Below are 21750 nucleotides of genomic sequence, written 5' to 3' on the forward strand. Positions count from 1 at the left end.
AAGAAAAAGAAAAAAAAACCCAGGGAAAATTGTTTACTTAGCTACGCCCAGGATCTTTCTCCAAGGTTCTGCAAGATTGCCCCTGAGAGAAAGGTCCTCCATTTGACATGAGATTTGCCTTTCTAGAAATGAATGCTTTTTCTGAAAAAATCACCACCTCCACCAAGTTCCTGGTCTTCATTGTTATGGGGGGAAAAAAATAAAAGTATGTAGCCTCTGCTTGGAATGTCTCAGGGTGGGTGCAGGGATCTAAGCATCCTTCTCTGTGGCAACATTTTGTGCTTCAAAATCACATCTAGAATTTCCCATAACGATTTCCAAAGCTCTTGTCTCCTGTTTCTCACGCCTTTGACCTTGAAGTCCTTACTGCGACCTTTTTCTCTGAACTGGCATTTCCTCTGAAATCTTTATGCAAATTTGCACACCCTTGTTTTGTATGTTAAATCAGCATTTATGTACTCGAACAATACGGTTTTGCAAACAGGTACCATCCTTCCTGATTGTCCAATGTGTTTTCATTTGGTGCAGAGCCGGCCAGAGAGGCCGGGAGGAGGCAAAAAATATACACGGGCCAGTTTGTGCCGACGGCAGATATTCCTTCCCTTGGAGCTAAATGTAGAAACACTGATCCATGCAGCCATCCTAACCTCCATTTGGAACCATCTATTATTACATTTATAATAGAGCATTCAGAATTACAGCCAACATGAGGCGGCTGGCGGAAAAGGAGATATCTGCATGCTCAGAAGATTCCAGAGGTATGCAAAAATCTCTATCTAAAACCTTTTATTAAAATCTGAAAGTGGGCGCTTCCTGCTCCCCCAACACCTTAATTTGGACTAAGCACACTCATACCAAGATTTAACTGATGGGGAGGAAAAGCAAGAGGAGGGGAATGCACTGGCCTGCCCACGTCCAGTGCAATTCATTGTATACTGGCTACCACTCCTGAACAGGGATGATTCCTCTGTTCGTGTAAGCATTGGTTGGTGTAACGCACTTTGGCATTATCCCTTTATAAAAACGATCCCACCAATGTTACAAAAAGCTTGGAGAAAGGTAAAGGTTGAAGCCAGGCCCACCTTCTACCCTTCTCCAAAGGCCTTGCCTGGATCCATCCTCCTTGCCAGAGACATCTGAAGGACCCTGATAGCCAGGTTTGCGTAGGAGGCTGTCCCTGAATTATTTGAGTAACTCCCGTCACCTTGACTTCCTCTCAAAACCAGATTAGGAGCTGGCGGGACTGTCTCAAGGCTGGCAGGGTTTCTTCCTTCACATCCAGATGTTTCTTCATAACTTGGAGGAGACACTCTTTCTGCCCCAGCTTTTAATTGAGCTGAGTGACCTTCTCAAGCTTTCCACCCATCCATTGATCTATTCCTCCCTACGTGATAAAACCTTTTTGAAGCTACTTTACAAACAGAGACCGCAGAAGTATGTTGTTTTCCCCTCCCCATTCCATTATGTGCATTTTTGTCAGAACAGAAAGTATTTTTATATAGTGAATGTCACCTATTTTACCCAGATCAGTCTATTTGTGCACCAAAAGGACTTGGAAATGCCATCTACCAGCAACCCTCTGAACAAATACAACTTCTATCTACCCGAACAGAATGTGGAGTTGGGTCCATGAATTTTTCTTCACCGTAGGCTCAAGATTAGCTTTAGTGGAATGGTTTTGTTTTTTTTAAACTAAGCACTTAGGTATTGGTTGTCCACCCTCGAGAGGGATCTGTTGTATTCAAAGCTGGCGAGATGCGCCAGCCACCTTTTCTAGGCTCATGTACTGTACTTTGACACAATTTCTACAAGGTTGACTGAAGTTTGTTAAATACTAAAAAAGGCCCATGCGTTCTGTAAAGAGCCACTAAAAAAGGAAAATACAGAAATTATTTAACAACTCGGCTTGATGTCTCCGTTTATTGTGTTCAAAGTTTTGGCTGTATAGTTAATGGCTGCCTTTGTCCACTCCTGTCCCACAGAATGAATAAAACACATTTTCCAGGGAAGGCATGCTTTTATCCCTACATTGTAAGCCTTCAGGTTGTGTCTGAACAAGGGATTCCTGTACCAGGTAAGAAAATGCTTACAATGGTTAGGCAAAAAGATGTTACAGTTTTGGAAGAAAAATGCTAAAAGGGGCCTGTTCCAGATCCTTCATTTCTTGATTGTAACTATGTACCTGATTTCCTCAAGAAGATTGAGGCTGTGTACATGGACCTCATCATCCAATTTCTAACCTCCCAGCGACCCTGTAAGATAGTTCAGGCTACAAGCTGGTGACCACCCAATGGCCTTCATGGCCAAACAGGAATTTTTGAACTAAGGTCCCTCTTGACGTTGTCCCAATTCTAATTTACAGAATACTGAACTCTATGCACTAAATTTCTTTTGTGGAAGTGTCCTCCTCATTGAACTAAATTGGGTGGGAAGGATCTCCTGGAAAGGTGATCAACCAACCCCAACCATTTCCATGGTCCTCCGTTTTCTCTGCAAACGTGGTCCTTCTGCCCTACTCCAAGGGCTGTACAACCCGTTGCCATGAACAAGCACATATGAACCTCATGAAAACTCTCGGGGAATCCTCTGATGTGGCAAGATTGCAACCCACTCGGCCCGCTAGGGCACACAGCCTCTTCCCTTGCAACACTCGTTCCAGGAACCCGGAAGCCATTTCTGATCAACAGCATATGAGTTGCTTTTGTGGTTTTCATCTGAAACGGAAATGGCTTCCTGAACTGTGGCCTTTCGAAGAACGTTGGACACCCCTTATCCTCCACAGAAGAGGCTTTCCCGACCTGTGGGTGGGAATTCTGGACATTGTAACCCAGCAAGTTCAGGAGGCATCAGGTTGGGAAAGGCTAACTTAGAGAGGGTAGCTGCCAGGCCAAAAAGGCCCTTAAATCAGCAGCAATTCTACCGTCCAGATTTCTTACACGTATCTGTGGTGGCACCATTATGGTGTGCAAAGAAGAAAAGTGTGAGCGTGAACACAGAGTGTCCTTCCTGGGGGGCAGGCAGTACCTCACCCTTTGCAAATTGCCAGCTCTGCTGTTGCCTTAAAAGGTAAAGGTTTCCCTTGACATTAAGTCCAGTCGTGTCCGACTCTAGGGGGCGGTGCTAATCTCCGTTTCAAAGCTGAAGAGCCGGCATTTCGGAGACCAGCCCTCTGCTCACAGTCCAGGCGGTTTCCATCCTTCTCAGAGGTGGGGGCAGCCAAGCGCTTGTTCTCTGCCTTCCACCTCCCCCTCCCGAGCTCTGCTTTCACAAGCAAAGGGCCCTTCTGCTTTCCCTGACTGCTTCCCAGGAAATTTTCTCTTGGGCTGCTCTGCTGAAGGATTGTGTTTTCCGAAGGACCGAGCAGGAGGCGGGCACAAAGCCAGGGCCTTTTGAGTGCCCCGGTTTCTAAAGGCAGGAAGACGCTCCCCAAAACCAGGTTGATTCTGGAGGCCGTTCACAAGCAGCTCAAGGACCAAGTTCCCCCACTTCACTTCCATTTTAACCTTGTAACACCCACGTCGAACCAACAAAGAGCAATTGCACTTTGCAACCCAATGACTTTGTGGTTGGCTGGAGAACCACAGAGCTAATTAGACACCAACTTCCCCCAACTCGCTACCCTGCGGACAGATCAAACTACAACTCCCAGCCCGCTATTCCGTAGTCAAGCCATGATGGCCGAGCAGGGTCTGGCCCTATTCCTTGCCTTGTCTGCAGGTCCGTGGTACGCTGACCCGCCCTTTTGTGCAATGGGGACAAATCCCTCTCCCCAGCTCTGTTTTCAAACTGTAAAACAGGAACAGTGACCGTGGGACAACTGCTGCAAGAGCTGGCAGACGTTACCAGTCCTTCGCACATGAGAGGTGACTCACAATCAGGTAAAGGGGCTGGCAGAGGGCAAGGCGGAGGAAACCGAGTGTGGAATTTCTCCATTTCACTGCCCGGGCAGTGCCAGGACACCTTCCTGCGCAAGGAAACAGAGCTTTCTCTGTAACTCCATAACATATCAGCGCCCTGCATATCCCAAGCAGGTTACAAATGGATTTAAAGCTGCAAATGTGCCTGTTCCTTTACTTCAAGCTCTCTGTGGCTGCTTCTCCCAGAGCATTAGTGGTCCTACTCAATTATAACTCTAGCGTAGACCTACCCTTGCTCCAAATGGGAGTAATTCAGAAATAAATAGACAATAACCGCAAGACTGGGGGAAGGATGCTAGCTAGGGCCACCAACCAACCAACCTTCCTTCCATCTGATTTGTACCCTGGGATTCTCGACATGCCCAAAGCCACACTCAGCCCAATTCCACGTAACAGCCCCAGACCGTGACTTTGGCGCTCTCCAAATTCCTCCTGCCCTAATTTAAGAAACAGGCAGGGCCTTGCAGCTCTCTCGTTTCCATTCAGAACCTGGGCACTGGGCCAAGCTGAATCAATTGCCTTGCGAAGATTTGGATCCTGCCACGAACGGCTTTTCTCTTGCCCCGTAATCAAGGGCTCCTGCGTGCCCAACTATGGATTGTCAAGGGTTTGTCAGTGGCTGGAAGCCGCCCGGCAACTTGATCAGTTAGCAGGGAAAAAGGTTTAACTGCAAAAGCCCTCCAGGCATCCAGTGATGGAAAGAGGCTCCCACCTCACTCCCGTGAGTCTGCCTGCTGGGGGCGGCAAAGGTGTTCAGAGGAAACCCTTCTTATTTCCAACAAATCAAAACCTCCTCGGGATGCCTTAACGCTGGGGTTTTCTAGGAACTTGGAAACTGTTCCTGTCGAGGGAGGTGTAAGACCAGAGGAGCAAAAGCTAAATCTGGGGGTGACTACCGGAGGCGATGGGAGGATTTGAGCTGGCACCAGCCACGACTTTTCCATGAACCAGGCAGCAACACAAAGGAAATGGGGTGTATTTTCAGTAGACTGAAAACAGTTTCCAGCAGCTCAGCTTGAGTCAGAGGAGGCCGCGGTGGTGGGTTTTCAAGCTTGGCTGAGTTTCAGCCTGGTTGAGTTTTTCCAGGAAGATCCTCTCCACCCTGGGGGGGTTCAAAGGCCGCTATCCTTGTGGCCCACCAGCCACGCCCTTTGCAACTCAAGGATCTCCTTGCCATACCCATCGTGGAGTTTGGAAAAACACATTGCGCGAGGATACGGGGGGCTGTCGAAGCTCGGGCTGCCAGCCCCGCAGGAGTTGCTCGGAAGGGACCGTCTGCGAGGCGGTAAGGGCGGCGGCTTGAGCCCTCCGTCGTAGCTCTTGGCCCCGCTGCAGGAACGGGCCTGGCTGCCTCCGGACGACAGGCTGGCGGAGGGTTCCGAGTTATTCCACAACGCGCAGCCGTTCTCCTTCCCGGGGATGCAAATGGGGAGCGCCGGCTTCTGCGGCGGGGCCGAGCCCAGAGCAGCCAGTCCCAAATTGGGAGCCGTTTTGTTTTTCCGATAAAGCAGCTGCCGTCTCTGGCCTTGGTGGGGGCCGGGCAAGGCCTGCTGCACCTCCTCCAGCTGCTTCTCCAGCTCTCTCACCACCAGGCGCAGGTAGCCGAAGCTGGCCCTGGAGAGAGCCTTCACCCAGGCCTCCATGGCGGGCTGGCTCTCGGCCGCCAGGACGTAGGTGCGTGACTTGGGGCCGTCGAATTTGATGGCGAAGGCAAATTCCTCAGTCGCCTCGCAGAGCTCCACCGTGCAGCCCTCCAGGATGATGACCCCCACCGGCTCCCGGCTCTCCTGGCCCTCGAAGTAGAAGAGCATGTTCCCCTTCAGCACGAACCAGCGCCGGTGGGAGGCCACGTGGCGTTCGCCCTTCTTGTGCAGGAAGCCGGCGCTGTCGGCGGGGGAGCCGGAGGTGGCGTAGAAAGAGAGGCTTCGTTCGTTCAGCTTCATGCTGGGGCGTCCCTGGAGAGGACAAGGAACAGTGAGAAAGCGCCGTGGGTCCTGCAGCCATCATGGGCCCCGGGCGCAAAGGGGCCGTTTGGGTCTCTACGGCCCCGAAGCGGCCGCGCCTGCAGCACTGAGAACAGCTGGCCCTGGGCTGGCAGGGAGGCGCCCAGTTTCGAGACTTAAACGTTCTGTATTTTTCCATCTTTCTCTCCTCCACCCCCAGGATTCTTCCTGGGCGGTTTGTCATCAAATAATCAGCAGAGCAAAGGCGGATTTGCCAAATTACGGGAGGGACAGCCTACTTCTGCGACACTTGACGGCCTGCAATTCAGGCACCGCCAGCTGCTAGGCAGCTCCAGTCAGTCTCCTCTGATCTGACGCCTCCCAGGTACAGCTCAGATCAACTACTAACATTTCCCAGCTGGTGTGCTGTGGATTATGGGAGCTGGTCCAACAGCTCATCAGCACCTGGTGGGAGAAGCCTGCCTTAGATCTAAGACAGGCTTCCCCACGGTGGTGTCCTTCAGATGGGATGAATTTCACTCTCCGTAAACTCCCAGCCAGGAGTAACGGCTGTAACGAAGGGAGCTGAGGCCACAAGGAAGGAGATGACAAGAAGAGAACCAGGTCCCAGTCTGGGGCCAATCCATAAACTGGACCGCAGCGCCTGATGTGCTTTTTGTTTCTGCCCATGTACGTTTATCAGCACGCTCAGTTCAAAGACAACTCCGGGTCTTCCCTCCCGACGCCCACAAGAAGCAGAAGCCCTCCTAGAAAGGAGCCTCTTCATTCTCCGAGATGGGCAGCCAAGCGCAGCCCGCATTGTTTTGAAACTCTGAACACGCAGGAAGGCGAGGAAGCAGCCGCAGCACAGATCGGGGCTGTGAGACGGGTTGGGGTTTCTGGCTGGAAGGACTGGGGGACACCTGACACAGAAGGAACTCATCCCTGCCAGTGGCAACGGATGGAGTGGCCATCCTTTTCAGTCTGGGCAGTTTTTAGGTGGAGCCAAAAAGGCAGGCTCGCAGTCCCCAAGCCAGGAAAGTTGTCTTGGTGTGCAGGCTGAATCGCCCACATGTGCTTTTCTCCCTTAGAGGCAGGAGAAATACCCAGAATTCAGAAGGCAACCATTTGCCTTACTTTCGTGGTACAGGTAGTCCTCGATTTAACAGTCATTTGTTTAGCAACCGTTCGAAGTTACAGTGGCACAGAAAAAAGTGACTTACGACCGATCCTCGCATTTACAACCATCTCAGTGTCAGATCAAAATCTGGGCTCTTGGCAACTGGCATGCATTTACAATAGTTGCAGTGCCCTGGGCTCACGTGATCCCCATTTGTGACCTTCCTAGCCAGCTTCCAACAAATAAAATCAACGGGGAACCACGTGAGTCACTTAACAACCATGTGATTTGCTTAACGACCACTGCAAAAAATGTCATAAAATCAGGTGCAGTCATCATGCTTAATGACTGCACTGCTTAATGATGAATTTTCTGGTCCCTATTGTGGTTGTAGGTTGAGGACTACCTGTCCTCCCACACTGACCTATTTGAGTGGTCTCAAGGCAAGGTCAGGTGTAGCTCCAAAGAATTCCAACAGGCCCGTCTCCCTCCAGACTTCCTACAAAACCAGCAAGCTGCTCCATCTTTCAGGTAACACGGGTTCTTCCCACCAGGTGCAACAGGGGAACTGGCCTCCCACTTCCCATCTTTGCCCTCTGCCAACCACACAGCCCCAGCACAGTCCCATCCTGGGCCCCGGGGCCATCAGAGGGCAGTGACAGCTTCACGACCCAGCGGGGGAAAGTTTGGCCAGCAGTGACTCCCCCAGCTCCTGTGTGGAAGCAAAGCAGAACCCCTGTCAGCCAGTTCCCCTCTCGCTTCAGAGCCCCCCAACAACTTAAGAGGAGGAACAAAGAAGGAAAGCCACTGGGCCACGGAGGGAGTTGTTCATCCGGTCCGACCACTCCTGGCCATCTGGCACTGAGTAATTCGCACCGGCTGCACCCCTCACCACCAGTATTTATTTATCCATCTCTTCTCATGCGTCTTCCATAGCTGCCAGCTGCCAAGGGAAACTTTGGGCAAGAGTTTCAATACCACCTTCATTGTTTGGAAGGAACTGCTCTGTTGATGGATGGAGACAAACACGCGCCAGCCTGGCACGGCACAGAGGCCCCCGCAGCACGGAAAACACACGGCTGCCGGCCAACGCCGTACCTGCCTCTGAAGCCTGAGAAGCCAAGGACATGTGCCCCACTGACAGCCTCTGCTGGCAACCTGAAAAAACTTTCAGAGAGGTGGCATTTCCATCTCCAGCCACATTCTTTGGGGTTTCCGGGGGTTCACTGGGAGCACGGGCCTTATCTGCTTCTGGCACCTGTTCAAGCAGCAGGTTTATCTGACTACCAATTTCTGTGAGGATCTCACACAGAAAGGCAAGAGCAGGAGAATATTGTGGCTGGAGCGGCCAACCCCTGGGCCCGGCTGGCTGGTGGCGGAGCCGATCCAGGGGAGGGGATGCAACAGGACAGGGAAGTTTGGAGCTCGATGGCAGAGCCCATCCCTGAATGCAGAAAGTCAGGGATGCAATCCCAGAATTCCCCAGCCAGCAGGTCTGGCGGGTGGGCTTTCCAGAGCCCTGTGCTCGGTCACGGGGTGGGGGTGGGGGTGGGGAGGTGAGCCCCTTCCTAGCCAGTCTCATGCTAGCTTAAGACAGCCCTTCCCATCATTAAGCCCAGGATGGCTTGAAGCTCCAGGAGCTGCATTCTGGGACCCATCCAGAAGGGGTGTCAAAGAGGGAAGGTTGGGGGCTTCTCTGCAAAGCCGCCCCCCTCGGGACCAGTCCCCCCCCCCCCCACCCCGGCATAGGTCTGTAGACGGGGCTGTTCCAGGCCAGCAGCTCCGAGGGACCAACGCTCCCCGCCCGGGGTGTGAGAAGATTTGGGGGGTCGCACTAGGCGCAGCTGGTCTTGCTCCTCTCCCCCTGCCCCGCCATTTCTTTCGCGGCGAGCGTAGTTGGGCGCGGGGGCGGGTCGGTTCTGTTCGCGCACAGTGCCTGCGCCAAAGATGCCTCCGCTCGGTCCGTCTTCCCGGGTCTGCCCGCCTCTCCGCGCGTCCCGCCCGCGCGCCGCGCTGGGCATCCTTGCGCGGGGAAGCCCCGCGGGGGCTGGCAGCAGCGCCTTGCCGCGGCCCGGGGGGCCGAGGGGGCGGGGCGGGGGGGCCCAGCGGCGGCGCCGCGCACTCACCTGCCCGCGCCCTCGGGGGCGCCTCCGGCCGCTTCAGCGCCCCCCCGCCGGGCGGTCCCCTTTGTCCGCCGGAGCGCCGCGCTCCGCTCTGCGCGCTGCCATGGCCGGCGCGGCTCCTCCTCCCGTCCTCCTCCCCGCCTTCTCCTCTTCCCGGGCTGGGAAGCGGCCGACGTGGAGGCTGGGCTGGCGCTGGCCGCCCCCGGCCTTCCGGTTCCCTCCAGGGAGCCCGGGTGGGCGCCCCCGGAACGCCAGGGGGTGGCTGTGGCGCGGCCTTGGAGGAGCCGGGCGGCCTGGCTTGGCTTTCCTTCTCCCTCCCCACCTCTTTTCCTCGGGCATCGCCTTTCAGATTACCTCCTCGCTGGCCCTGCGGCTGTCCTGAAAGAGTGGGCCCGCGCTCCAAAGAGCGACTCGGAAGGAAGGGTCGTGTTCTCTCTCCGCCCCCCCCCCAGTCCCTCCTGGGAGCAGCCGGTAGACCGGGCAGTCAAGACAGCCAATAATCTGGGGAACTCCAGGCCACTAGAAGTAGGCAGTGACCAAGCCCAGCTTCAGGGCAAAGTTGGTCAGAAGGACTGCTGTGAACTGGTTACACACCCGAGTCAGGGTTAGCCTTTTCTTCAGTGGCTCTCTGCTTTGATTTCCTTGTAGACATCTCATTAACTGTGCTGTACCTGGTTGGCCTGCTGGCTGCTCCTGGTTTTGACTCACCTTTGCTTCCAAATAGACCAACACTTTTGCTGCACGTGGATGTTTCTGGAAGATACCTTGGGTAGGGCTTTGCATCCCAGGATGGCCTAGAAATATTTTAAATACCGTCCAGGAAGGGATGGGTTCTAGTCCTCCTTTAGGCAAGAAAGCCAGCAGCTCTCTGAGCCCAGCCCACCTTGCAGGGTTAAGAAGGAGTTATCAGGGATGCTGCCTTGAATTGTGCAAAAGAAAGCCATGATATAAATCTAATCAATAAAGGGCCCAGCAAAGAAGGAAAAGCTCCTTTTTGCTCTTGCAATATTTATTATTAAATATATTTGCCAATATTATGATTATGGCTCCCGGCAGACAACCCAGACTGTAGCAGCTTCAGTGCAACCCAAAAAATGCAGAATTGAGTCTGCATGCGTGAGCCTTGCACGTGAGCACACCACAACTGTGCCGAGCCTTGGGGAACCTGCGGCCGGCCAGCCCAGCCCAGAGGAAAGCCTCGTCCCTTTGATTGGCTCAAGGTAGTTATTGATATGGCCACTAGGTGGCACCTGAGCCCTATTCATTCACTTGCAATGGAACTTTTAGGACAATGCTGTGTTTAGAGGCAGAGGGCGCTAGTAAGTTGTTTTGCATCACTTTGTTTTTAAGGGGTACAGAAATCCTTCAGAGCAAGCTTATAAAACCGAAAAGTGTGCATGCCACAGATTGTAAACCTCCCATCACTTAAAACAGCCCTAAGTTGAGAAAGGCTGGCTTAAAAGACATGATACAGGAAAAGGGTAGAGAAATGCAGTTGGTTTTTTGGCGAAAAGTGTGTGTGTGAACCAAGGCCCATTTTAGCCTCGTCCAGCGTTTGCAATGAGAATCTATTTTTCTTCGACCAAACTGCAACTGTCAAGTGCCCAAACACGGTTTGGCCAGTTTTTCAGATTTCTTGTTGTTTTAATTTCCTGAATAATTGGGCACTCAAGACACTTGATCACCTCCCTGTTTAACCTGCCCAGCAATAAGGACCCCAAGTTAACAAGAAGATGCCAACGGAAGTGACTGCCCCATCCTGTGTGTCCCAAAGATACAGATGTCCTTGCTGAATACCGCCCAGCTTGTGAGCCCAGTTCCCGGGTAAACAGAGCCCTTGTTTCATGCAGGTGCCATTAAAAAAAATAAACGCAGACAGCCTTGGAAGACTCGGGCATCTATAGCCCTTGTTTTTGAAAAAGGACCTTCTGACCTCTTTTTAAAACCAGCAAACATGTTGGCAGTGTTCCCGACCTGTTTGGCCCCTTGGTGGCCTCAACAGGCCTGACTGTAAGAATTAGACGGCCCCGGCCAGGCCTTTTCAGATGAGGGCTGGCGACCCTCCAGGCCTGGCAGTTGAGGACTCTTCCCCGCGACGGCTTGGTCTCCACCCGCAGAGGGCACTGACCGGCTGGCGGATTTGGAGCCGGGAAGGGAGGCCGATTCCGCCTGACCACCCCCCACCCCCCCCGTGCCGGCACAGGAAACGCCTCCTGCCCCCACCGCCATGGCCCCAGGCCCACTTCCCCGGGAATACCCAGTGGCGGACGGGCGGAGGGATCCTGGATCGGGGTGGCCCTGCGGGGCGAACCCCCCCCCCGCCTCCTGTCTGCCTCCTCGGGCAGGAAGGCGCGTCCCAGGCCGGGGTTTCGGGGTCTTTTGACCTCAGAGGTCCGCGCCCGCGAATGCGGGGGCGGGGCTTCTAGCAGCTCTCAATCGCCGCCAGGCGCAGCTCCAAATGGGGAAAGCCCCTCGACGCCGCCTTCCAGCTGCGTCTTCCTCGCGGTTCCCTGCTGCCCCGCCGGAGCGGCCCCGCCCCGCTCCCAACGGCGACCGCTCCGCGTCCCCGACGGTTCCCCGCGCGTGCGCGCCCCGCGCCCGAGTCCGGCTTGTCTCCTGCAGGCCTGGGCGCGGGGGGGGGGGCGGAGAGCCGCCGGGCGCCCCCCACCCCGGAGGAACCGAAAGCGCTCCCGGGGCGCCTCCTGCCGCCGGCGAGCCCCGCGCCCGCGCCGCCGGACTGCGTTCCCCGCTTCCGTCCTCCCCGTCCCGCGGCCCGCCAGGCACAGCCGCGACTACCCGCCGCCTCCGCCCGCGCCCGGCGCCTCCTCCCGCCCGCCAGGGAGGCGTCGGGTCGGGTCGGGTCGGGGTCGAGGCGCCCCGCCCGGCCGCCCTCTCGCCGTTCCGGGTGCGCCTCCTCGCGCGCCGCCCCGGGCACAGCGTCCCCGCGCGGCGGCCGCCCCGCCCCCGCCCCCGCCCCCGCTCCCGCTCGCGCTCGCTCGCTCCTCCGCTGGCGGCTCGACGGCGCGGCCGCCGCCTCGGCCTCCGCCTCGGCCGCCGCGCGGCGCCGCCAGGGTCCCAGCACGCCGGCCGCGGGCGCACCATGGGCCGGGAGCAGAACGGCCGCCGCTTCTCGCGCAGGTAGGCAGCGCTCGCTCGGCGGCCGAGGCGGCTCGGCGCGCTCCGCGGCTTCTTTCGGTTTCGCCCCGCGGCGCCGGCCGGGCCCGGCCGGCGGAGAGGGGGGCTCGCGGAGCACGTGCGGAGCTCCCGCTCTTTCCCGCCGCGTGCCGGCCCCCCTCGCGGGTGGGATTCGGGGAGGGGGCCGCGTGGGGCGCCTGCAGGTCGCGTGGGGGTCCGGGGCCCCTTTCTCGAAGACCCGGGGAGCGAAACCCCTCGGCCCTGGCGGGCGCCGGCGGCGGCGAACCGCAGGCGCCCCGGGGGGTGCCCTTCCCGCGGTCGGACCGCTCCAGCGAGAGCCCCCTCCCCGCCGCCGCCGCCGCCGCCGCCGCCGCCGATCCTGGCCGGGAACGGCCGCCGCCGCCCCGCCGCCCTCGGGCCCGGCCCCTTCCGCGCCCGCCGCGCGCGGGGGCTCCGGCGGAGGAGGCGGGCGCGATCGAGCCCCCTCCGGCCGGCCGGCGGCGGCGGCGAAGCCTCTGGGCCCCGGCCCCCCGCGTGGCGCCCGGCCGGAAGAAAGCTGTCCGGCCGCGGGCAGGTCTCGGAGGAGCGGCGGGAGGCGGTCCCGGAGGGTCCCCGCGCTGCGCGCCTCGCCGCCCGCCGGCCCTTTCCGAGCGGCCCCGCCTGGACGGAGCTGGTGTCCAGAAGCCCTTCGGTCCTCCCCCGGGCGGCAGTTGGGGGCCGAGCGGTCTGAAATCGGGGGTGGGGTTGGGCTGTCCGGGAAACTGGGGAGGCAGGTCCAGGGAGGGAAATTTCTAATGTCTTTGCCGTCCAGTCAAGCCCAGGAAGACTTGGAGCTGGGAGAGGGGGGGAGACAGATGGCCCAAACAGCCTCCCCACACCTGGTGCCCCCCAGGGCCTTGGTCTCACCCCCTCACCATGATGGGGCTAGAAGGAAGCCCCTAGAGAGGCAGCAGCTGGCTGAGAGGATTTCAAAAGGGATGGGATCAACTGGGTGGTCAGGTTGTGTTGGTTGAGTGGAACATCCATCTTCAGAGGCAGTATAGCTGGAAGAGCGGGGGTGGGGGGGTAGGTCAACAGCGGCTAGCCACAAGGAACAGGGCTGGGCTGAGTAGGGCCTAGGTTTGGGCCCTCCCTAGGTCCTGATGGGCTCAGGGGAGGGGTCAGGCCCAGGCCCAGGATCCAAGCCTGCTGGGTCAGCAACAGGCTCCTTGCCCTGCCATCCCGCCCCTCAGGGCACCTGCCAAAGGGTTCTGAAGACCGGCTTCCACGGCACCTCTCTCCCTGCTGAGCTTTTCAGCTACCTCCCGGCCTGTTCAGGACAGCGAGGGCCACCCCTCCAGGACTTTGGAGAGCCGCCCTTCCTCTGCTCCCTGCTGGAGTGACCCCAGCTTCAGGTCTCCTCCTTTGGGGTCCACCCCTGGGCGGCAGAGGCCTTCGGTCACTGATGGCCGAAGACCTGCTGCTGCAAAAGAACTAGCCAAAATCGCCACTCCTGATCGATGCCTCCTGAAGCCAAGGCTGCCAGGAGGACCCGTTTAGGATGGCGCAGGCGGGCTTGATGATTTCCTGGAAGGACACCTTTGCGCCAGCAAATGGCATGAAGTCCTCCGGGAGGTGGAATGTTTTGCCTTAGCAACGGGGAGCCGTGGCTGGCAGTCCCGCCCTCGGCAGAGGCCCCAGAGGCACGGGCTTTTGGGAGTGTGGGAATGATGACCCCGGGGGGATCCGGGGCGGGGGGGGGGACTGGGAGAGCTGCCTGAAAGCTGTCTGCCGGTTATGCTTGCGCAGAGACACTCGGCACTCGCTTGGAGAGGCCGCTGAGAGTGATGAGCTGGCCGTGGAGCGCTTGGGGGGGAATGAACTTGCTCGGGTTAGAAACACGCGCGTGGGTTGGTCAGGACGGCCGTCCAAGTCCAGGACGCTTGTCCTTCACAGGCCACCAAGGGGGATGGAATATTTCCTCGGCTCCAAACGCTTCCGAGATGCGCTGTTGTTGGAAGCAGGCAGAGAACTCCTCGTCTGCAGACACCTTTCCGTAGACTTGCTGCTGCTGCTGCTGCTGCTGCTTTCTGCAAGCCCTTGGGTTAAACTGAGCTGGGCGGTTGCGGGAGAAGCCGGCCTGGGTGGTTCTGCCCAGATTGCCGTCAGGCAAAAGCCGGTGTTTCTCAGAAGCTTATCGGTACATCATGCTCGGGGGTACGCTTTGCTGCAGCCGCCTCTGGCTTGCAACCCTGGGCAGCTGCGGGGTCTACGTATGCGCTCGCTTCACACACAGCGGCGGTGTCGCAGGTTTGGTCGAGGGGATGCCCAGAAGGCCTGGCGGGTTGGTGGCACTTGGACCCACCTGCTCAGGAGGGAGCGTTTCTAAGAAATACCCGGGTACGACAGAGACACAGTCGGCTGCTGACTTCCTTTAGTCTCTAAGCTTTGGCTTCGTTTTGCACTTTTGGCCTGGCCTCCTCTCCCTTTCTGCTCTGGTCCTTCCTGATTTTCTCCCCACAGATGGTGGGGTGGCCCTGCTGGAGAAACCCCCGAAGGCTGAGCTGCAGGACCTCAGGGTGGGCCCAGGTCTCTCTCCCAGAAAGCTCATAAGCTGCCATTTCTGTCCAGGATGAGCACAGGCAGCCTTTAAAGGTGCTGGATGGTGCCCAGTGTGAATTGGTCTATCCCCCCCAATAGTCTTTTGCTCTTCCAGCCTTCTTTTCCTTCCCACGCATGGCATGCCCGCTGACACAGGAACAGCCCTTCCAGCCGGGCCCAGTCAGCTTTCCTAACAAAGGGAAGTTTGGGAGTGGGCTTCCTTCTATAGTGCCAGTTAGAAAAAAGGCATTGTGGATTCAAAGAAACAGAACAAAACAGCGAGAGAGGGGATGCTTCCAAGGAATTCTATTTTTGGCATGCTGCTGTAAATGCACGTCAAAACTGTCCCTTCCTGCATCGAGCTGGAGCTCAGAGCCGGCAGCCACTTGTTTGCCACCAAAGTGTCACATTTGCGGTTGCATCAGCTCCCCCGCAGACGCGGCCTCTCTTCGCCCCCAAGGTCCTGCCTGCCCTGTCCCCGCAGAGTCCCTCGCTCTGTGACGCTGGAGCTCGGTTGGTTATGTAACTTTTCGCTCCAAGGCCTGCGTTGCCGGCACGGTTCGGCTCCGCTCTCCTGCTTCAGGGGGCCGGTAGGCTCTGTGTGCGTGAGCACCCGTGAGACCTCCGCAACAGTCCGGGCCCAGGTAGATCCTCCGGCCCCGGCCAGGTGTGCCCCTGGTTTGCGTCTTTGGAAGAGCCCATTCTAACAGGGCCTCTCTCTGGAAGGCGGAGACGGTTGGGGTGGGGCCGCTGGGCACGGAGAAGCTGCTCTTTGAAAGCCGTCTCTGGGTCCCGCCTGACAGCACTCCCACCCCTCCACCTCGGTTTCCCAGGGGCCACTGGATCGTTCAAGCGGGAGAACGGCGGCGGCGCGTGGAAGGAAGCGAGGTGCTGAGTCATTGGCAGGCTGGTCACACAGATAGACCGAGAGCTGGGGGCCCCGTGGGGGCAAGAGGCTTGGGTGCCTGCTTCACGAAGCACGGTTAACACAGCGTGCTGTTTCAGCTCCAGAGTGGGTTTGTGGCGTCTCTCCGGTTGGTTTCCGAACTCTGGGTGTTTTTTCAAGGACGGTGGCCATGCCTGGCCGATGATGTGGTTCCCCCAGTTAGGATAGGCCGGCTTCTGTGATGGGAGGGCTCTTGGGCTTCTCGGTCTCCCGTCCTCCCCAGGAGTACATAAATGCTCTGCTGTGCTGGGGGCCTGCAGTGGGGTCCTTCCTGGGGCCTGGTCGGCCTCTGCTTGTAAAGCCTATCAGGTACCTGCCTGCCTGTAGGCCAGACACTCTCCACCCCGCCAACTGGGCTCCCCTTTCTTTGTGGCTTCTGCTGCTGCTGCTGCTTGGCATGTTATGGGCAACCTTTCCTCTTCGAAGTCATGAGATGTTCACAAACATCTCCCCATTACAACCATGTGACTGGACTAGAGGGTGGATGCACAAGAGTCCAACTTCGGGGTGGGGACAAGGGAGCTGGCATCTGCCAAGGATTTGGGATACCATCTCCAATAATCCCTGCGCATTAGCCATTCAGGCTGGGCTGCAGGGAAATGGTAGTCCAAGCATTTGGAGCAGTGTTTCTCAGCCTTGGCAAGCTTAAGATGGGTGGACTTCAACTCCCAGAATTCTTGTTTGCCAAGGTTGAGAAAACACTCAGAGGGACATGATGGGGAAATGCCCAGATCCCCACAATCTGTTCCTTTTTTTATACCTTGTCTTCCTCCGTGCCCAAAATGCTGCTGCTGGATTGGGGCCTGTCTGTTTTCACCCATCTCTAGAAAAGCAGAACCCAGGTACAGGGTTCTCTCCAGAAGGGAAAACTGGGCTGGCGAGTGGAGTGGTTACAGTGGGCTCAGGAGCCAGATCAGCTCCCATTCATGTGGGATAAGCCAGAAGCGAGTGACCGAATGTCATTCCTTGAGGATGAAACGCAGTAGCTGCTTTCTCTTGGCCTGTTCTGGTCTAGCAGAATTGCCTTGGCCTATAAGCGTAGCCAAATGTTTTAAAGATTTGTGTCAGGGCAATAAATTAGCGGCACAGTTGGGCTTGGTTGGCTTATGGCTGGATGGAAAGTGCATGCACCAACCTTGCGAATTGTGGGTTGTGAATCTTATGGCTTAGTGTAGGCTAGGTCACTAAGAGGCCTTTGGACTGGGGGTCTTTCTGCATGTATGAGCGAGCGGGCATGTGTGCAAACACACGTACCGTCTAATTACACAGAGAGGTAATCTCTTGATTTTTATCTCGCTTGGACGCCTAAAAGAGTGCCCAAGTTGCTTAATAGAAAGGTGAAAGCATTGTGTGCGTGTGGGCATGTCTCTCTGTGTGAGCACACACTCAAAAGCTTCCTGCATTTAAATACTCTAGTCTGACTCATCTCTGGTTGGGAAAACAGGCATTCTGTAGGCTCTCCCACAGCAGTTGGGGCACCTCAATCACCTTTGTGTTTTGCTTTTTGAAAGGGCCCTGACGCTCTCTCAGGAAAGCTTCCCTAAGGTGACTCCCCTGTCAGCCCACGCTGCAGCGAGGAAGTCCTTGGGCCTGCTCGCACGAGTACTGCAATGTGGGGCCGTGCAACGAACACGCTTCCTGTTTCAGCGGCGTGCCTGACAACGATAAAAAACAGTTTTGCAGGAGAGGAGAAAAAGCTGTTGCCAATCTCTGGGCTGGGAGCCTGCAAACTTGACCACTAAATTCCACGCCTTTCCAGAGCTGCGGCTGGACGGGGTTCGGCCCGGGTGTTTTGCACACCCACGTGGTAGCTCGAGAAGGGTGCTTGGCGCGCTCTCGCAACTGTCCCCAGAGAGAACCTGGGGGGAAAATGGGGCCAGCAGCTGAGTATTCTACAATTGGCATGCTCAGTCTGTCTTTCCCAAATACGCTGGATGAGTCCCAGAGCAAGCAACAGGCAGGAGGTCTTAATCCATTTTAATGTTTAAATCTAGCACATACAAAGCGGTCAGGAATTGTTCCGTTCTGGGTTCAGAAAAGCCAGAGAGGGAGGGGAGCAGGAAGCATCAGCCGAGGGTCACCCAGTCTGTCGTGGCAAGGAGAGACAGGAACCCGGATCTCTTCAGTTCAGACCATCGACAAGCCCAAACAACCTATGTTGGTTTAGGTTGCACCAGCTAAAAAAGAACCAGTTCTGAGCAAAAACAGGCTTGGCAGGTGTGTTTACATTTCGCCTTTCTACCTCGCCCTTCCACCTCTCAGCGGCAAGGCTGCTGTCTAGGAATGTGTGCTGGGAGTTTCCCTTCTTGCTCACTCCAGGCCGTGTTGGGTCATGTTTGAAGAGTGTTTCACCCACCTAAATCATGTAGATCATAACCAATTAGAGAAGGTGGCCTGTAGGCAAGCTGGGCTGGGGTGCTGAAGGCCCCGATCCCTGCTCATGGCTTCATCACCCACATCGGCTTTTAGAGGTTGTCCTGGGAAGTCTTGCTGAAGGTCCTCGGTGTCCTTCACGTGCTTTTATGAAGTTTTATGCACAGCGTGGGGAAGGGAGTCGCCAACCTGGCTAGTCTGCTTAACCAGCAGAGAGGGATGCTGGTCTGTGTCCAAGAATCTTCTGCATAGCTCACCAGTGGTATGTCGCGGTTGAACGGCTGTGTTACGCAGGGACGGTATCTTATTCCTCCGCGTTCCTTGATTGGCCGCCCCTTTCCCCACCTGCTCCCCAGCCGGCTGGGCTAGCCCTCTCTGCTGTTAGTTCTGGGTGGGTCTTTCTTTCAACTTGCAAGTCCCCCCCCACCATTTCTTTTCCCTGTCGTGTCTTCGGTTTCCTCTGCAGAACGTCAGGAGATCCCCGGTCTCGGCGATGAGTGGACACGCCGTCCCGTCAGGCGACCCCCTCCACCCCAGTGGGTGGAACGAGTTCTGTGAGCAGTATGCCATCACCACCGCCAGAGAGCTGGCCAGGAAGTACCTCCACTTTGTCGGCGAGAACCCCCAGAGCGATGTCTTGGCGGCCGAGAACTTCTCTGGGCGGTTTGCTGACCTCTTCCAGCAGTACTTCCGCAGCGAGGTGAAGGATAACTTCGCTGCGAACCCGTTCCGCGTCCTGCCCTTCAGCAGAGTGCGAGACTACAGGGAGACGGGCCAGAGGGATGCCGAGGGCTCCTCGGGGACGGCTGGGACCAAGGTTGAGGTGGAATTGTCGGACCGGGGACCCGAGGCCCGGCCTTGCGGGCTCCCCAAGTCCTGGAGTTCCGAAGAGCTCACAGGACCCGCTTCTTCGCTGGCTGTCAGGAGGCACTTTTCCCTGGACCGGCTGAGGAGGAGCTGGCGTAGCCTGTTCCGTCGGGGGTCCTCAGAGCCGGGCCCCGGCGAAGGGGAGATGACGGACTTGGTTTTGAAATCTGGCCTTGCCCGAAAGATCTTCCCGTGGACTGTCTCACGGGACCTCTCATCTCAAGTCCAGAAGGAGGGTAATCTGAAATACATGATGGTGACGGAGGACAGTGGCACCCACTGGCAGAAATGCCGGCTAGTTTTATACAAAGAAGGGCCTTCGGACTGCCGGAATTACGCCTTGGCACTGTTTGATCCCCCCAAGGTAAGCCACCTCTGTCTTTCTGGGCTGGCGCACAGCATGCCTTGCTTCACCTATTGCGAATCCTCCTCCTTGTTGTGTTTGATTCCTCCATCCTAAACACCTGTGAGGGAGACCGTTCTTCCTGGAGACACACCAAAATAAATCACCTCTTCATTCAGTACCTAGTTAAATTTCTGGGATCTTGCTGCCACGGGAAGGAGGTGAGGGATTATGCTTAAATGCTTTTGAAAGCAGTTTAAAGAAATCCATGGAGGGAGCTAAGTCATATTGGTAGCTACAGGTCGTCCTTGTTTAGCAACCACAGTTGGGACTGGCAACTTGGTTGTTAAGTGAAGCGGTCCTTAAGTGAAACTGACTGTACTTATGATCTGACTTCAGCTTTCCTTTGCTTTACAGATCTGCAAAGGCTGTAAATGTGAGGGTTGGGCGCAAAGTTATTTTTTCATCCCTGTTGCAACTGCTAACAGTCACTAAACGAGGCAGTCACTAAATGAGAACTGCCTGTATCAGATTTAGGCCTGAATGGAGCCTCTATGTTAAAGTGAATCTTTGGATACTAGGTCTCAGAGATGAATGATAGGGGATAGGAGTCTTAATGCCTAGGTCTAATGATGGGATGTGGGAACTCTAATAACTCGGATGATGTGGACTATTCTTTCCCAGTTAGTGTTTTTTTTTCAGCGCTGACTGTTTTATCTCAGAGTCTTTGCTTCTTTGGGATTTAATTCCTTTTCGCGTTGATCATCTGGATGGTCCCAACCACTCAGGGAATCTCCAATGAACAAATTGACATAGCTGCTTTAAAATACCTGTTTTAACTAATCAGAGATCTTTTCAAAGCTCCTGGCTTTGAACAATGGTGTTTTCCGACATTTTCCCTTCAATTTTCCTTGTTTTGAGACGTTACCTTAATCGAATATTAGGGGTGGGTGTGCATAAAGTAGAACCTCATGTATGTTCTCTGACTATCTAAAGCAGTATTTCTCAACCTCAGCGGCTTCAAGATGTGTGGACTTCAACTCCCAGAATTCCCCAGCCAGCCATGCTGACTGGGGAATTCTGGGAGTTGAAGTCCCCCCATCTTAAAGCCTCTGAGGTTGAGAAACACTGCTCTAAAGGATTTGCTCTCTTGCTGGTGCTGTGTACTGTGTGAAACACCACTTCCCAGTCTTTCTTCCTGAAATCAGTCCCTCTTTCTCTTTCGCTAGTTAACAGAAACGGCTTAAGTGTCCTTGCATAGCAAGCACTCTGCTCGTGTTTCAGAGGGCCTCCAGCTGGAGGGCAGGTCCCCTCAGAGCAGACTTCTCTCCTCCGCTGCCCCCTCCATTCCTTCTGTTGCTTTCGCCTGGGCAGATGCCCAGATCTGTTGGGGGTCCGATGCCCCCAGCCATTGCCTCTGTTGCTGTTCGCTCGGTGCCACTTCAGAGGGTCCCGGCCAGTCTCCATCGCTGCTTTGGCTGCCAAGGAAGGCTGCAGACTTGGCGCAGCTGCGAAGTGTTCTGCCCCTGCCGTGAGCCGAGGGCCCGAGGCCAGAAGCCAGGCAGGGAGGCTGGGTCCGGTGCCGCCTCCGTCAAGACCAGCCTCTAGGAAATGAGATGGCGCTTAAAGGTCTAGATTTTCCAGAGGTGATGGTGATGGTGATGGGTCGCCCCGCTCCTGCCCTTCTTATTTTGACCAGCACAGGAAGGTCAAAATCAGTGGGAGAGAAGATGGGGGGTGAAGACGGGCTCTTGGGGGCGGGCTCTCTTCCACCTCTTCCAAGGCCTCTGGGATGTGGAACAGAAATCCATTCATCCAGCCAGTGCAGGCAGAGAATGGGGGATTGAACAGCGAGCCTGGCAGACAACAGCACTCCCGGCTTGGAGTGCGCCCACGGCTGCTTCGCCCGTCCCCGTGCCCGAACGCGGAAACTCGTTCTCGGGGGTTCTGCTGCTGCTGATGGAGATTTCTTCTCTTTTCCCAAAGTGGAGCCGCTTTTTCGTTCGGGGGGCGTCCGCTCCCTCTTTCTCTCTCTCTCTCAAGAATGGGAAGACCGGTGACAATTCGACCAAGTTTTGTTTGCCAGCTCAGTCAAGATCTTTGAGTTTTTTTGAGGGCACCACCTGAATGCATCACACGGCTTCTGATTCCGTTCCCTGATCAGGCAGCTTCTTAGAGGCGGTGGGGGGAGCAGAGCATCCAGTCTGATGTACAGGTAGTCCTCGCTTAACGACCACAATTGGGACCAGGATTTTGGTTGCTAAGCAAAGTGGTCATTAAGTGAATCTGACCCGATTTTATGATCTTTTTGCGGTGGTCGTTAAGTGAATCACCATGAACATTAAGCGAACCACTTGGTTGTTAAGTGGATCATGTGGTTCCCCATTGACTTTGCTTGCCGGA

General features: G+C 56.1%; 2 protein-coding genes across 2 annotated transcripts in view; one reads left to right on the plus strand and one right to left on the minus strand.

Moving 5' to 3' along the window:
• Window positions 1-1889: 1889 nt before the first annotated feature.
• On the minus strand, window positions 1890-6187 carry PHETA1 (PH domain containing endocytic trafficking adaptor 1). Its single transcript, XM_063315762.1, has one exon. The coding sequence runs from the start codon at window positions 5858-5860 to the stop codon at window positions 5030-5032; it is 831 nt and encodes a 276-aa protein (XP_063171832.1). The 5' UTR covers window positions 5861-6187; the 3' UTR covers window positions 1890-5029.
• A 5927-nt stretch (window positions 6188-12114) lies between these two features.
• The window catches only part of SH2B3 (SH2B adaptor protein 3), a 33899-nt gene continuing 24263 nt past the window's right edge, over window positions 12115-21750 (plus strand). The window contains exons 1-2 of the mRNA XM_063315483.1: window positions 12115-12241; window positions 18604-19368. Of these exons, the coding sequence (XP_063171553.1) occupies window positions 18631-19368 (738 nt within the window). The 5' untranslated portion in view covers window positions 12115-12241; window positions 18604-18630. The remainder of the gene's footprint in view (window positions 12242-18603; window positions 19369-21750) is intronic.

Source organism: Candoia aspera, chromosome 15 (assembly GCF_035149785.1).
Source record: "Candoia aspera isolate rCanAsp1 chromosome 15, rCanAsp1.hap2, whole genome shotgun sequence".
Lineage (NCBI taxonomy): Eukaryota > Metazoa > Chordata > Lepidosauria > Squamata > Boidae > Candoia > Candoia aspera.